This window comes from Marmota flaviventris, chromosome 1 (genome assembly GCF_047511675.1).
Source record: "Marmota flaviventris isolate mMarFla1 chromosome 1, mMarFla1.hap1, whole genome shotgun sequence".
NCBI classification, from domain to species: Eukaryota; Metazoa; Chordata; class Mammalia; order Rodentia; family Sciuridae; genus Marmota; species Marmota flaviventris.
In genome coordinates this window covers 106,914,830-106,930,438 of record NC_092498.1, presented here as the reverse complement: position 1 = coordinate 106,930,438, position 15,609 = coordinate 106,914,830, and the positions used below count along the sequence as shown (strand labels likewise).

General features: G+C 44.2%; 1 protein-coding gene across 1 annotated transcript in view; it reads right to left on the bottom strand.

Moving 5' to 3' along the window:
• The window catches only part of Vwc2 (von Willebrand factor C domain containing 2), a 155,014-nt gene extending 145,280 nt beyond the window's left edge, over window positions 1-9,734 (bottom strand). The window contains exon 1 of the mRNA XM_071608624.1: window positions 9,039-9,734. Coding sequence (XP_071464725.1) covers window positions 9,039-9,734 — 696 coding nt within the window. The remainder of the gene's footprint in view (window positions 1-9,038) is intronic.
• Between the last annotated feature and the right edge of the window lie 5,875 nt (window positions 9,735-15,609).

The window sequence follows — 15,609 nt, the reverse complement described above, 5'->3', positions numbered from 1 at the left end:
CAACGTGGTTAGATATGATACATTTTTTTTTAAATGTCTTTAGATTCACTGTTTTTTCTGAATCAGACAATTGGTCTTTCAACTAGAAAGTCTTGGACACTTACTTCTTGATTTCTCCCATGCACTCTGCTGTCTCCATTAGAATTCTAACCAGGTGTATGCTAGATTTCTCATTCTCTCCTCCATGTATGGAAATATGTCACTACTATGTTCCGCCATATGCCTGCCTTTCATATTGGCTACTTTCCTTGGAGCTATCTGCTGGTTCACTAAATTATCTCTTCATCAGTATCTAACAGACTACTGTTAAGTACTCCTCTCACTAATTCCCATTAATTGATTCCCATGCTTTTATTACCCATTTATTCAAGTTGTATTTGATTTTTCTTCAAAGCTAACTAGTATTCCATATGCATTTCCATTCTTTATCAATGAATTTTATTCCAACATATATTTCTTTATTTATATTAAATATACTTATTTTATATTCCAATATCTGAGTCTGATATGACATATTTTATCTTGGCTGACTCTTACTTTTTGAGGCCCTTTCTTTTTGAGTGTAATTTTAGTTTTGAGGTCACATTCTCTGGAATGCAGTTTGTACGAATTTTTTGCAGCCTGGTTGGAGGGTGTATTCCACCTCTAAATGTTTGCTTAGGTCAGATACCTGTAGACTCCTCCCCCACCCCTCAAAAAAAAAATTCCACATGGATTTTGTAGGTCATACAGAGAAGCATGATTTGGCTTCCATGCCCATAACAGATTTGTATGCTAGAGACTAAAACTACCCAAAGAAAACATTTTCTTCCCCTTTGCACAGTGATGAGGCCTGTTGAGAGGTGTTTGCCTACACTTTTCTTTTGCAGAACAGGCTCTTCAAGAGAAACTGGATATATGAGATAGATATTTATCTGAATCTTTCATCATAGGGCCCTGGACTCATCATATGCCTCAGTCTTGCCCCATGAGCGCAGACCTCAGGGACCAACAGACGCCTCCAGACAACCACCACAGCAAGGACTCCTTTGTTCTGTGGATTACAATAGCCCCTTCTAGGAATTAATTTATTTAACTTTCTTCCTATTTCAGCTGTGCTTTTCAAAACACACTGCTATAGTTGGGATTGCAAATGTCTTTCAAAGGCCCATGTGGTCAGGGTTTGGTTCCCAGTGTGGTGATACTGGGAAGTGATAAAACTTTGAAGGGGTGGGGCCTAGTGAGAAGTCCTTAGGTCATGGGGGTGCTCCTATAAGGGGGATTGTGGGACCCAGGCTCCTTCCTTTCTTTTTTTTTTTCCTATGGCTTATGACATGAGTGGTTTTACCCAGCCATGTGCTCCCATCATGATGTACTACCCCATAGTAGACCCAAAACAGTGGGGCCAATATATCATGGGCTAGAGTTTTTAAAACTGTGAGCCAAAACAACTCTTTTTCTTTAGTAAGTTGATTATCTCAGATATTTTGTTATAGTATGGAAGGCTGATGAATGTAGATATTCAGGAGTTCACGGATTTGTCAAAGGTGGGATTTTCAGGCCATCTTCCATAGTCCCAGGAAAACAATGCTCTCTATATGTTTAAAGCAATATCATTTCTGCCACAAGTGGAAATGCACAGAGCCACAGGACATTTTAATTTTCAATTCTTATGCTTTCCCAGTGGCTAGTGCTTCTGAGAAAACCCACAGGGCCATTGGCAGATGACTGACATCATCCTTTTCCACAGATTCGAAAGGCAGTCTATGTCCTGGCCGCACCCCAGTGCCTGACAGAAATAGAATGAGAAGTGAGATCCAGCTGGCAGGATCTCAGCCTTGGAGCAGATGAGCAGCAAGGAGGATTTCCAGCTACGTGGTCAGAAAAGTGCCATGAAGATGGTTACAGGGCATGCAGGCCTGGGCGAAAAGCCACATCCTTTATTCAAACTCACAATTGTTATATTTGAGAAAAACTCTTTTCTTTTCCCTAGAACATCTGCTCCAGGACTCCTCTGTCATTCAAAACTGAGCCATCAACAAGAAGAGTCTATTATTAATAATAACAATAATAACAGTAATAAACAAGGCAGTGGCTCCCAGCTGCATACCCACTCACAGCCTCCCCACGAGGCCCTCAGAACACATCCCACACCAGTGTTCCTGACTGTCTCCTGGAGACACCCATTTGTGTCTCCTGAATCTAGCCCAGTGCCTGGCTCATGGTTCAAATTATTATGAACAAATAAGTGCAAGAATGTTTATTCTGTTGGAATTTACCAGATTTGGAGAGGAAATGCTCTGTGGGGGAAACCTAGCTCCAAATGTCAGCACTGAGCTGGGCATGATGATGCATGCCTCTAATCCCAGTGACTTGGAAGACTGAGGCAGGAGAATCACAAATTCTAAGCCAGCTTCAGCAACTTAGAGAGGCCCTAAGCAACTTAGTGAGACCCTGTCTCAAAATAAAAAAAAAATATTATAAAGGGCTGTGGATGTGGCTCAGTGGTTAAGTGCCCCTAGGTTCAACCCTTGGTACCAAAAAAATAATAAAAAAAGATAAAAAAAATAAGCCAGTGCTGAAGAAGAAGGTATCTATAGATATTTCTCCTAGATCCCCAGACTGCTAGGGTACAGTCATCACTTCTCACAGATACACATTCTCCTAAATGTTCACATCAGATCTCGGAGTGAGCTGCTCTTAAGTATATCTCATTTGCTTCTTATAATGTAAGAGAGATGCAGGTTTTACCTATGTTATATCACCAGAAAACAATGAGAACAGTGAAGCTCTAAAATTTTTCCCAGAGGCACAGAATGATGGAGAGTGATATTTTATACTGACGTCTCTAGACTCTAAATGCCCTGTGCTTGAAGTCCCCAAAGCTCACCCTCTGAAATCTGTGAAGGGGACAGGACTTGATAACACTGAACCTGGAGATCCCAAACCTCCTTTGCCTACCAGCTAGCTGTCTGATTTGAATAAGACATGTATTTCCTATTTTCTAGGGTGAAACTTCAAAGAAACAGATTCAAGGGGGAGTCACATGACCACTAAGTGGAGAGCTCCATAGCAAATGCCCTCTCCAGTGCTCAGCTCTGGTACACGGCTGCCATCAGAGAGTATTACCATTTTCACAAGAAATAGACAATCTGCATATTTATACAAACCTCTCATCTGGTAAATAATGGCCACTTGGAATACCTTCTAAGGCCAGATGTGACTCTTGGGTCACAGGTTGGCCCGAGATAGGCCTGGTCACCCCTGAGGTCCTATTCACCTCTTCAGATCTCACTGAGGTCCTATCTACCTCTTCAGATCTCACATTCTTGTACACTGCTCACTGGAATCCTTCCCCATTGTCCTTGAGGAACACCTAAGACCAAATTTGTTTGTTATCATTACAACTCAGTATTTCATACTTTGAAGTAGGTAGACATTTATTTTATTCTAGATAGCCTGAGTCAGATATAATATAAATCCACATAAATAAAGCTTATCTAAGATCCACTGAATATCTGTTGGACAGAAACATGGGCTGGATGTTCCAAGTCTGTGGAAGTATTCTTTTTTCCAGGTACCTGATACTAAATACCATTCTTTTTGCCACACACAAACTGCTGCTTCATCAGCATATGGTCATGAAGACACTGTGGAACAGCTGGAAGAGCAGGACTGTCAGAGTTCAACAGAGTAGGACTCAAATCTTGGCTCTACCATTTATTAGCTCTGCGACCAGGATCAAGTTACTCGACTCTTTTTGAACCTTAGTTTTCTTTCCTTCAAAATAAAGAAAATACCACCAGCTCATCAATCTGTCCTATAAATTGACAAAGGAAAATAAGCTAATGCATAATAAATTTTAGATACATACTGGCTTCCTCTGACCATTAGAAAAGGCTAGACTGTATTTATACATCAAACATTGCATAAGGCATGTAAGTAAGAGTTTTTAAGATTATGTTGCTCCCACCTGAGTTAGAAACACATTGAAAAGTCCAAAGAAGCCAAGCCAAATGGATTCCTTCTTTTTAAAAAATTGTGATTGTTTAAATGGCTTTAGGTAGAAAGGCAGCATTTGCAAAATCTTAACCAGAACAAAATCAGAGGTGGCAACAGCACATATATTAGACTGTCTCACAGAAAAGGGCACAAACTTAATACAAACTGAGTCATTTTACTTTGTAAAGGTAGATAATAATAACATTATTTTTGGTTCAGCAATATCAGCCACAAGAATATGAAGACTGAAAAGTATGATTAATTGTGTCTTTCTCTTTACTGGCACAATTTCAAAGTTTTAATAGAGATCTATTTAGATGAAGGGTTTGGTTCCAAATTTCATGTGAGAATAATTTTTCATTGATAAAAGTCCAGAAATGAGATTTTGCAATGGGGTTAATGGCAAGTCAGACACTGAAGCCATGGGAGAGCAGTTGGCTCTCTATGGTCCCAGATCAATTTGTCCACCAGAACACCTTTCAACATTTTTCAAGCTTTGAAAGGTAGTCTAGCAAGCCGCAATTATTAATAATTCATTCTCTCTTTTTTTTCAAAGTCTTATACAATTCTCAATCAAGAGCTTCTGATCAGCTCTGATGACCATTGCTGACACCCTGAACTGATACCACCCCAACTAAACACAAAGGAACATAATGATTTAGTTATCCTACAAGGCCTTATTTCAGAAAACACAGATTTCATTAGATTCTATAAAACACTGAAACAAGGCTGTAGACTCCTGTTCAAACGTCACAATCCAACAGGAGACCATAATTCTCATAACGGGAACAACTTATTCTCTTGATCACAATAGAAGTACTTTTATTAATGAATTTCAAATTTGATTTGCTTGTGGAATGAATAGTGATCATTAAGGGCAGATGTAAAACTGCTCAATAACCCCCTCCCTCCTTCACCTTTTAGGTATCTATGATAAAAGGATCTATTCACATAAGTAATATAAGAATTCCAAAAGGAGCACTAAGAATAGAATAGACACAGAAACTGAATATGCATTGGAGGCCATTTGGGTATTTATATTCATCAGTGAGTTCATTACCACTCAATCTCTGCATTCTTTGTAAATACTTTCTTTCTTTTATTCATATTTACTAGTGCATCCTTCCCCAATCAATGCTCCTTGGGTCTGTTTCTACAAGGTCAACTCTGGTCACAGACATCCTACGTTATGGGCAGAATTGTGTCCCCCTCAAATTCATATTTTGCAATTATATCCCCTAAATACCCCAGAATCTGAATGCACTTGGGGATACGACAAGTTATTTAAAGAGGTGATTAAGAGATCATTAGAGTTGGCTTCAATCCATTAGTTTTGGTGACTTTAAAAGAAGAAGAAGAAGCTTGGGTTTGGGCCACAGCTCAATGGTAGAGTACTTCCTGCCTAGCATGCACAAGAACCTGAGTCCCAGTGCTAGCAAAAAAAAAAAAAAAAAAAAAAAAAAATGGACACAGACATATCTCCAGGGGGAAAAACAGATAGAGACACCGAAACCACCTGGAAACCAAGGAAATAGGACTCAGAAAGAATCAAACCTGTACACACCTTGATCCTAGACGTCTAGCCCTCAGGACTATGAGGCAATAAGTTTCTGTTGCTTAAGGCACCCAGATTTTAGTACTTTGTTATTTAAGCCCTAGAAAGTCAATATATCCTAGGAAGCACAGATATGAATTATTTATAAAACATATATAAACCAATGAACAGGCTTCCTCAAAGTTGGATGTCTGGTGGCACAGGTTGAAGAATAAGATATTCGGTACAACTTAAGAGTTAGTAGAGAAAAAAACTCTGCTACTATCTATATTTTTCTTTGGACTCACAAATTAAGTTACAACCATTCCCTAATGAATGGGGATGCTACACTCATTATTACTAGCAACTTAATGGCGTTTTGTTGTATCAGTGATGTTTTCTACCCATGTGGCTGAGATTAAACAGACTGTAAAGGAAGAGGAGTTTTGATGAGTAAAAGAATCCAGAAAGAAGAGGGAAGACAGGTTTGGAATCTGTACAATACTTGGCACAGAAAGTGGCAAGAAAGCTTATGTGCCCAAAGACTCAGAAATCCAGGAAGCTACGGAGAAGCCACTATTGTTGGGGCCAAATGCCCTGCACATCATAGGCAACAGCAGCTCAGGAGTTTTATCTGCTCCTCACTTCAGTCACAGTCAAGGTGGGTCCAGACTCCATCAGTAGTGATTTCCTCTCAGGAAGTAGAGAATAGACTATTGCAGGGCTGTTCATCTCCCAGAGAAAGAGAGCCAGGCGCCATCTCTCTCTCACTTCCTTCTGTGCCAAGGTAAACACTGTTCCAAGTATGACCTTATTGTGCCACAATCTCCATTTGAATTACATTTTCTTCAGAGTAGCTCAAAGCACTTCTGATAGAAAATGCTTCCTTTTTCTTTTTCCATATACTTTGTGCTGTGCAAACTGCAGACCTACAATTTATCTCTCTCTAAAGCCCACAATACCCAGAGCAGGCATGTTACCAATTGCTTTGGTCTGGCCTCAGCATCACAACAAATCTCCTTTACTGCACCCCATGAACCCCATGGACTTACAGCTGGCCCTACCTCCTTCTGCATTCATCTTTTCCATACCTGTCATCAAAATGCTGGGTTTTCCTTTCAACATTGTAGGAAACAAAAACAGAGACACTACGTGGTATGCACAAAGCCACACTACGTAAGAGAAATACCTAGAAATTTACCTGATGCTAACAGAAATGAGAAAACATGACACCATACAAAAAATACCTTTCTGTAGTGTACGTAAGAGAAAGCAGAAAGCATATAATTAAAAATTCATAATAACTTTTCAGCATTCAAGCATGTGTGGATCCTAAGATGAAAGTTAAGAATAAAATGTCATTTGAAGATGAAAGATGCACTTAATACTCTAAAAACAGCTTTATTGGTTTTATAAGATTGTAATCTTTCCAGTCCCTCTTTGGTCAATATCATCTTCCATCCCCAGAGTTTGAAAAACACATTCTATGTATTGACTACCAGTTTTTGCAAACAGAAATCAAAGAAGAGATTCTTTTCCCCCAGAGGCAAAGACAGCTTTAGGGCTGTTCTTGGCCATGAGTTAAAAAAAAAAAACAAGTTTCAATTTTTCCTTCTACCCGGGATGAACGGCCACTCTGAGAAGTATTTGGGCTCTTTAGATGAAAGTGGTAGTAATTCTTCAGCTTATTTTATGGAAACTTTATAAGAAAAAAACTGTGGAACACTAAATATTGCAAACAACAAATGTTATTAATTTAAGAACAGTTGCCTATCTTTGACCTTATAAAAGTTTGATTATCTTAATGAAAGTCAACTACTTATAAGAGAATTGTTTTATTGAGCCAGTACCTATGATATTTTCCCACAGCAAAATGGAAGGTACCTCTTTAGGCTCCTTAGCACCCATGGATGCTTTTGCCTGTATATTTTGTGTAGTGACCAAAACATCTGAAGAAGTATACACCAGACTTCCCAACTAACAGGAGGGATTTGGAGAGAAGAGTTCCTGACTCAGAAATGTATCACTTAGGGATGGTTCATGGGAAATTCTCACCAGAGTTGTCTTTCTCTAAAGAGCTGAAGCCAAAGACTGTAAGTAATTAAATATTTTATGTCTGAAACTATACTTTGTTCATGAGCCTTACTGATAGCTTGACCCTCACACTACAGAGGTGAGAAAAGAAATCCAGAGGGGACATGTGCTCTGTTTTGGTAATATAGTTGCCTAGTGTTCAAGCCAGAATGAAACGCATGTTTCCTGACTCTAAATCCCAGGACTCATTCCATATTTGTACATTATCTATGGTGTTGTCATTTCTGCCTTTACATGTCTATACAACTCGATAACACATTGCTACAACTCAGTAATGTGCCCTGGAATCAGCAGCTCTCACAGATTCCTCAAGAGTTCCTCCCTACCTGCCTTCCAAACTCCTCTTTAGGGGCTGTAGGTTCCAGTATGCCCTCTGCAGGCGAGAAAAAAAAAAAAAAAAGAATCTGTTGCTTGTTAAGTCAAGGGGCCCAGACCAGGGCCAGTCATGGGTTGAATCTACCTTGAGGAATTTGGAAATGCTGAACATCTGCTGAGTTCTCTCAGAGTCCCCTAGCGGAGGAGAGTTTACCCAGGGCCAGCGCATGCGTGCTGGGCAGCACCTCCAAGCAAATCCACACCTCAATAGGGCTGGGCTTTTGGTTCAAGGTGGTAAGGGTTAAAAGCGTGAGCTATGGAGTAGCATTGCAGAGTTCTAACTGATGGATCTGCTTTCTAATAGCTTCATTGCCTTCAAGTTATTTAAATATTCTGTGTCTCAGTTTCCTCTTTATAAAATGGAGATAACAGACAATAATCTACCTTCTAGCATGGTATATGAAATTTAAATAAACTAATGCATATGAAAAACATAGCCTGGGGCCCAATACAGAAACATTGGGGCCATGACTAGTACTGTGAATATTACTGCTACTCTTCTGAAATGAAATCATTTTTAACTATAAACTGGACTTTGTGATTTTGCCATCCAGTATGATTTGGAGCCTAATTAGCCAATGTTTTCTTTTTCTTTTAATTTTTAGAACATTTGCATGATACCGTGAACAAATAATTTAGGGAAATGGCGTGTGTGTGTGTGTGTGTGTGTGTGTGTGTGTGTGTTAATCAGCTGTTAGTTTAAGAATATATCCCAAGTGTCATAGTAAATTACCCTGTTTGAAAACAGGTTGAGCATTTCACCTATAGTACTTCTTAGAAGCCATACATTCACGTTGAAAGTACAGTTGGTACTTTGGAGCTGTTCCCTTCATTACCTTGGGCTTCGTTCTAATGAAACCCTTTTATAGTGAATATCTAGGCACTCAATATGGATTGGCCAAATATCCTCTTGGAAGTGTTACCTCTACACTGTAAAAGAGAGGTCTTGTTAAAGGGTCATGAGAACCAAAAACTGCCTCTTAATAGTAGGGAACCATAGAACAAAAACTGCTTCACCCCTTCCAGGAAAGTGCAAAGTCGCCTGTCCTCTTACCACGAACTCTTCCAAAGTCTGATAGGTCTTGCCCCGGAACTCGCAGTAGTTCTTCCTCTCCTTGCACTGCGGGCAGCACTGGCTCGTGTCGACGTGGATGCAGCGCGGGTGCAGCCTCGGGCACTCGGGCTGTGCGCACAGCGGCCCCTCCTCGGTGCACAGGCACGGGCAGGCAGAGGGACCCGGCGCGAACTTCTCCCCAATAGCGTACACGAAGCCACTCTCGTCCACGCAGCCCTTCCCTCGGTAGTCTGGGTACGCGTACTCCTCAGGCAGCTCTGGCGTAGGCGCGAGTTCCCGGCTGATCGCGTCCTGGGCGGCTGCGGCCGGGATCTCCCCTTGGGGGGTGTCCCCGCGAGGTCGGACCTGCAAGTCCCCGGCCTTGGCGCCACCACCTTGGACACCCCAGGCCTGCTTCTGCTTGCTCCACGCTTCGCGGCTGGAGAACCCACGGTTGCTCTTGCTCTTCCAGTCCCGGGCACTGCTGCCCTCGTCTCTCGCTGCGCGCCCGAGCTCGCTCACTCGCCCCGGGCCGTCCCGAGACGCGTGCTCGCGCTTCTCCTGGCCCGGCTGCTCTGGTGCCTGGGCCAGCTTCTCCAGAGGGATGCTCGGACTGCAAAGAGCCACCATCAGGCAGCAGGTGACCAGAAGGGAACTGGAGAGCGCGCCAACTGCCATCGCAGTGGAGCTGGGCATCCCCTACCACGTCCCGGCGGGCGGGCGGGCGGGGAGCGCGGACACAGGGAGAGTCGCATTCACAGCCCGGGAGCGCGCCGCCGCCAGCCGGGAGCCGCTGTCCCTGCGGAGAGAACAGCAGCACAACTGAGCCCCACGGCCCGCGCGCGCCCCGGCCGCCGCGGCCCCCACCCGGCCCGGTGCCGCCCGGGCTCCAGCATAGCTCTAGATTAAAGAGCTGGACGCCGGAGACGGAGGCAGCATGCTTAGCGTTAGTGCACAGCTGGGGTTCTTAGACATCGCAAATTGTGGAGGAATACACTGGAAGCGAAGTCCAAGAAATACACCGGCCGGCAGGGTCTTCTGTAGTGGTGAAGAGTGTTGGAGATTGTCACCGGCGGCTTGAGGAGCTAGGGAATGCAGCCAGCCGGGCCAGTGCCCGCCTGCAAAGCTCATACAGAAACCACATAATTCAGGCACACTGGTTGTCCCTCCCTAGGTCCTGGCCGTATTTCTTCAAGGTTATTAAATGGAAAATTCTGCAGTGGAGCTGGACACTGAATGGGCAGGAAGATTAAAGGCAAACCTTTTCTCACTTGCCCTAAGGGCTTCTACTGGGGAAAGGGGGGAGGAGCAGATTAACAAGGCTTCTCCTTAGACCCCGTGACTCATTCGTAACTTCTTAAATGCCTCCCGTCCGGGGAGCACAGGCTTTCTATCTTTTCTAACCCCTGCTGCCCCCAAGGATACCCCTCACCCTTCCGGGATAGCAGAATAGGGGATTCCCAAGGCATCTGTTCCTTTGCCAGCCCCCGGTGCCCAACCCGTCATGGGCGATTAGAGCGGTGATGCGAGGTTGGGTAGCCAGCCATAGCGCTCAGTCTTGGAAGTGCTTTTACCCGGGAGGGGTCCTGGTGATAGACTGCCCAGAAACACCGAGGTGGACGGTGGGGGAGGTATGGGCTCCAGCACGCAAAGTGGGGGTAAGAGTATCTCACTTGGAGGGATGCCAACCAACCTTTCTGGGTCTCAAAGTTTCTACCACCCAAAGGAGCATAGAAAGCCCCTATCACTGCTATGCAATTGCAACCCAACCTGGCTTCCCTAAACGCCCACCCACTCTAAATGCTCCAGTGCGCTTGTCCTCCTCCCCCTCAACCCTTTCCATTAGGGTTGTCATACCCGCTCTCCGCTCATTCCTAGTCCGGGTCCAGCCGACCTTAACCCGGGGCGAACCTCCCATATTTACAAACTTGGGCTGCGGGGAAATGAGGGTTCACCCCAGCAGCAGGGCGTCGTCCCAGCGCGTGGGGCGCGGACACCCAACATACACCCTCATCCCTGAAGACCAGCGCCCAGTCTACATACATGAGCATGGGACGCCAGCCTGACGCCGGGCTCGCGGTGGGGGCAGCAGCGGCGGGCGCAGCCCTGGGGCACCAGTGCCCATCCTCCGGCCAGCAGGGGACCCGCGCGGGGCGGACCACGGAGAGCGCAGTCCCACCTGCGCGCTCCGCCTGGCGCGTGCACCCGGTTAGGTTGTCTGCCGGGGCTGGCGCATCCCCCTGCCAGCGGCGGGTTGTCCTGGTCCCAACTCGCGTCAGTGCCCGCGCCGCCCTCCTCCGCTCATCCCAGGGTCTAGTCCCCGCGTCTCCACGACAAAGAGCGCCTTGGGGACCGCCAGACTCCCGGCCTCGCTGTACTCCGCGGGCGGTTTCGGGAGTTCTCCAGACCTAGAGGCGGGGATGTCTGGGCAGCCGCCCCGCGTCGGAGGAAGAGGAGAAGCCCGGAGCGCGTCCGGCGGGCGAGTGGTACGCAGGCTGGCGTGTAGCCTGCGCACCCGCCTCCAGCCTCCCGCCTCCTGTCGCAGCCGTCTTCCGCCCAACTCGCGCCCAGCTCCTCTGCTGCCCCCGCTCGGCAGGCGTAGCCGCGACGGTCTGCGAGAGGACCTTCTTTCGCACGCTTTCTCCTTTTGCACCGCTCCATTCACCTGTCAGGCTAGCGCGAGGCGGTCTGCTCACCTCCCTGGTGGGCAGCCAGCGCTGCGCAGGCTGCCTTTCTCCAGACTTGTCACTCACTCTCCGATGGACCTTTCATCTTTCTTTTTCCTTTATTCTTTAATTTCTTCCTCTCTAACTGGCCCCCTTTGGCTTTCCGCTTTGTGGACAGCTGGTTCTGCCACTGTTGAAAAACGCAACCAAATTGTTCAGTTTGGGATGCGAAGACGGTATTGACTTAGATTGTTGGGAAGTTTTTATCCCTCTTTACATTCAGAAACCCAGAGGTATAGACGCATGAAAGTACGAAACTTCACAAAAATCCAAACAATGTGCTTTCTGAATCTCTGCTTTGCTCTCTCTTCTACCACAAACAAACATTTTTGATTAATTTGTTAGAATGCTAAACTGTTAAGTGGAGGACTGTGTGGACTAGGCTTGTGTTTACTCTTTGCTCTTGATCACAGAGTGCACTTGGATTACGGAGAAAAGGTCAATGGTCCTGTTCAAATTAACCTATGAAATGGAATTTTTATAGACATGTTCATTTTCAGGGCAGTGGTTACTACGCACGGTATTTTGGAATCCTTGAAAATGCTCTGATGATAAACACTATCTTTCCTAAATGCTCAGGCAGGACTTTTGCTGGGGGGTGGAATGTGATTTGAGGTTACTCTCACCCTTTATCATGATCAAATCAGGCTTAAATGAGGTGCTAGAAAGAACAGGAAGACTTGGAAATCTTGGGAGAGAAGTTGCAGGGGAAAAAAACAACAATAACAACAACAACAAAAAAGTAAAGAAGACAAAACTAACTGTGGTCAAGTGGAAGGTTTACATGTCCAGGATGATTTGAGTGCTTCTACCTTTGCTTTTTCACTCTCTTTTCTTCTGCTCATCCCAGGATAAGAGATGGGCCAACTTTGCCTGTGGACTGTAATAGTGGGGCCACCACCTGTCCAGTGCTTTTCAGTTCTTTCCAGTACTCTTCCACATGTGCTCTGATCCATCAGTTAGGCTTCTGTGTCTTTATGATATCTTTAATACGAATTCCACAGATTTCACAGTGCCTCCAATATTCAAATGGGGCTAAGAGGTGTGATTACATACATTGTGGGAAACAGGTCCAGAGGGGAGGATCTTGTGACACCATCAAACAATTTTATAGAATGCAGGAAGTTTTTCTTGTTTGACTTATTTATTAACTAATTCTGTTTCTGTCATTAAATATCCTCTTCGTTTTGTTTAACAAAAAGTCTATGTCTACAGTGGGTTGACCACAAATGGATGCAGCTAATAAGAACCTATGATAGTATGTATAAAGCATTCTAACTGAAAATTTGTTTGGGGTCTGAAAAAGGGAATAATGTCTCTTCGTTGGTTTTGCCTCAATCACAGGTCTCTTTGAATGAGAAATTGTTCCTTCCAGTCACATTGGAGAGCCACAATATGAGCTATTCATAAACCTGACTTTTCTAACAGATATTCTCAGAGATGGTATGACAGGGCAGATGAGATTAGGGAGGAAGGCAATTACAGAAAGATTTTGTCCTTAGTGAATGAGAACAACGAACAACACCCATACAGCTTGATTAGCTGTGTAACTCAAACTATGGAGTTTGCTAGCATTGAAAGAATTTAAAATTTGTTTATTGACAAAACAATAAATTGTTGCAATCACTCTCCATCCCTTTCTCCATTACATTTTTCTTCCTTTCTCCCCTCTCTTCCATCCTCTTCCTCTCTTTCTTCCTTCCTATTTGTTTCTCAGGCTACAGAAGTGAAAGGCAGAAGCAGAACGATCTGTGATCAGGGAATATGATGATGTGAGTCTCATCCAAGTTCCACGAGGTTTTGGTTTTGCAACATTGGATATGCCACCCAGTGTTATAGGGTCTTTATTTTTTTAAAAGGAAAAAGAGAGAATCTGTGAATGGAGAGGAAACCTTACATGCCCTGGTAACATGGCACATTTCTGCCATCATGCCATTTTAAATCCAGTTTATTACTCCCATTTTTCTTTCTTTGTGCAAGAGTTAAATCAGTCAGCTGAAACACAACCATATTCCAAAGATAGTGTGAGTGTGTGCTGGGTCTCAGGTCCAGTCCTCAGCAAAGCAGAGCAGGTAGGTTTCAGGCAGGATTAGACTTCCACTTCAAAGATTGGTCACCTTTCCCATGCCCTTAGGCAGAATTGATCTTACCTTCCTCTTCTCTGATCTGTTACAACCTTTTTAATAGTCGACTTCTTCATTGCTCTGAGGTATCTGCACTCACTCTGAAATAGCATCTTACTAAAGAGCTGGGGCTATGCTTCATTTATTTCTTTATGCTTTGCACCTAGGATCTTCAGAGGACTAAATAAGAAGGGAAGGAGTAAAGAAGGAAGAGGGGAATGGAAGGAAGAAAGGGAGGAGGGGAAGGGGAGAGGAAGCTGTGGTTTGAACTCACGCAAGAGTTTAATCTCCAAAATCAGATGTTTAATTTATGAAGAGGGTAGAAACTTAACCTGATTCTGGTTGGCACTGTGGTGGTAATGGGGGCATGATTTGGATTAGAAAATGTCATTAGAATAGGATTGCATCCTGTGGCTTTATCAAAAGGGAAAGAGACCAGATAGATGTACATACATTCCCTGTCTCTCAGCAAGTGACTCTCTGTGCTACCTTGGGACGCTGCCAGCAAGAACCCATTGCCATTGCCTAGACTGCACCTCCAGAACCATGAGCCAAAATACATTTATTTTCTTTGTGAAGTAGCCAGCCTTAATAATTTTCATACAATAACTGGAAATGGACTAATACAGAGGGAGGAGGGTGGGAGGAAGAAAAAAGGTAAAAACTGGCAAAATTTGCTTATCATCTACACATTGTTTGGTATATTCATAACCATCTCATTCAGCACCTTGAATTTTGAGGGTCTTTCAAGACCTCTATTATTGTTTCCTTTTTTTTTCAGTGAAGAACTATATCTCAAAGAGATTTTGACTTAGATTATATAGCTCAAAGCCAGGTTGACCCTGAAGCATGATATTAGAGTTCCATAGTCATGTTCCAGCCCAGCCCAACTGCTATCTGGGAGAAAGTGCTCTTTGAATTATTCATTGTGTTAATTAATATGCCCCCCGCTTTGTTTCCCTATTCTGCCCACACTATACAAGTTAACCTACCAGGCCTTTTTACTCATCAGGCTGCAGAGAAGCAATGCACAGGCTGTTGTCACCCTTGAGGTTGGTTGCTGAGATTTTCCCAGCTGCACATCCTCAGGCTAGTGGCCGTCTCTTAACAGTTTCAGTGGATGAGAGGATGCCAATGAATTGGGGAACAAATTAAGAGATGCCTGGCAGAGAGAAGGTACTTTAATGGAAAATGAGACACTAAAGGAAAAGGAACCAAGTAGCAGGTTCACCTTGGAGGAAGATGCAAAACAAGGTGCTTTAGGATAGGATTCACATCAGAGCCTCTATGTACAATGAAATAGACAAGATACCAGAAAGCTTGGATCTGCTCAAAGGAGGTTGTGACAAAATCATCTGCTGGCATTAAAAGTAGATAAGAGATGGTGTGAAATAAAATATGGCATGAAGTTAGGATTATTGGAAAATGGCCCCCACAAGTAGAAAAGGCCTCACGGGGATTGGAAAGCAGATACAGGGAAAGAGCAAGTACCTTCTGCATATTCTCAACAATGAAGATTTGCTTGGGGATACAGAGGTGAAATATCTTTAGGAGTGGCAGTGGACAGACATGGCACCCTGCCAGTGGGCCTGACTGTTGTGGATGGGGAAGCACCTTGTAGCTTCCAAGGGATAGGAAGCCCTCTGGGAACTCATGTTCCAGGTACAGTGACTGCAGCAAGGCCAGCACAAATGAAGAGGGTTCCTCACCTTATCCTTCAGA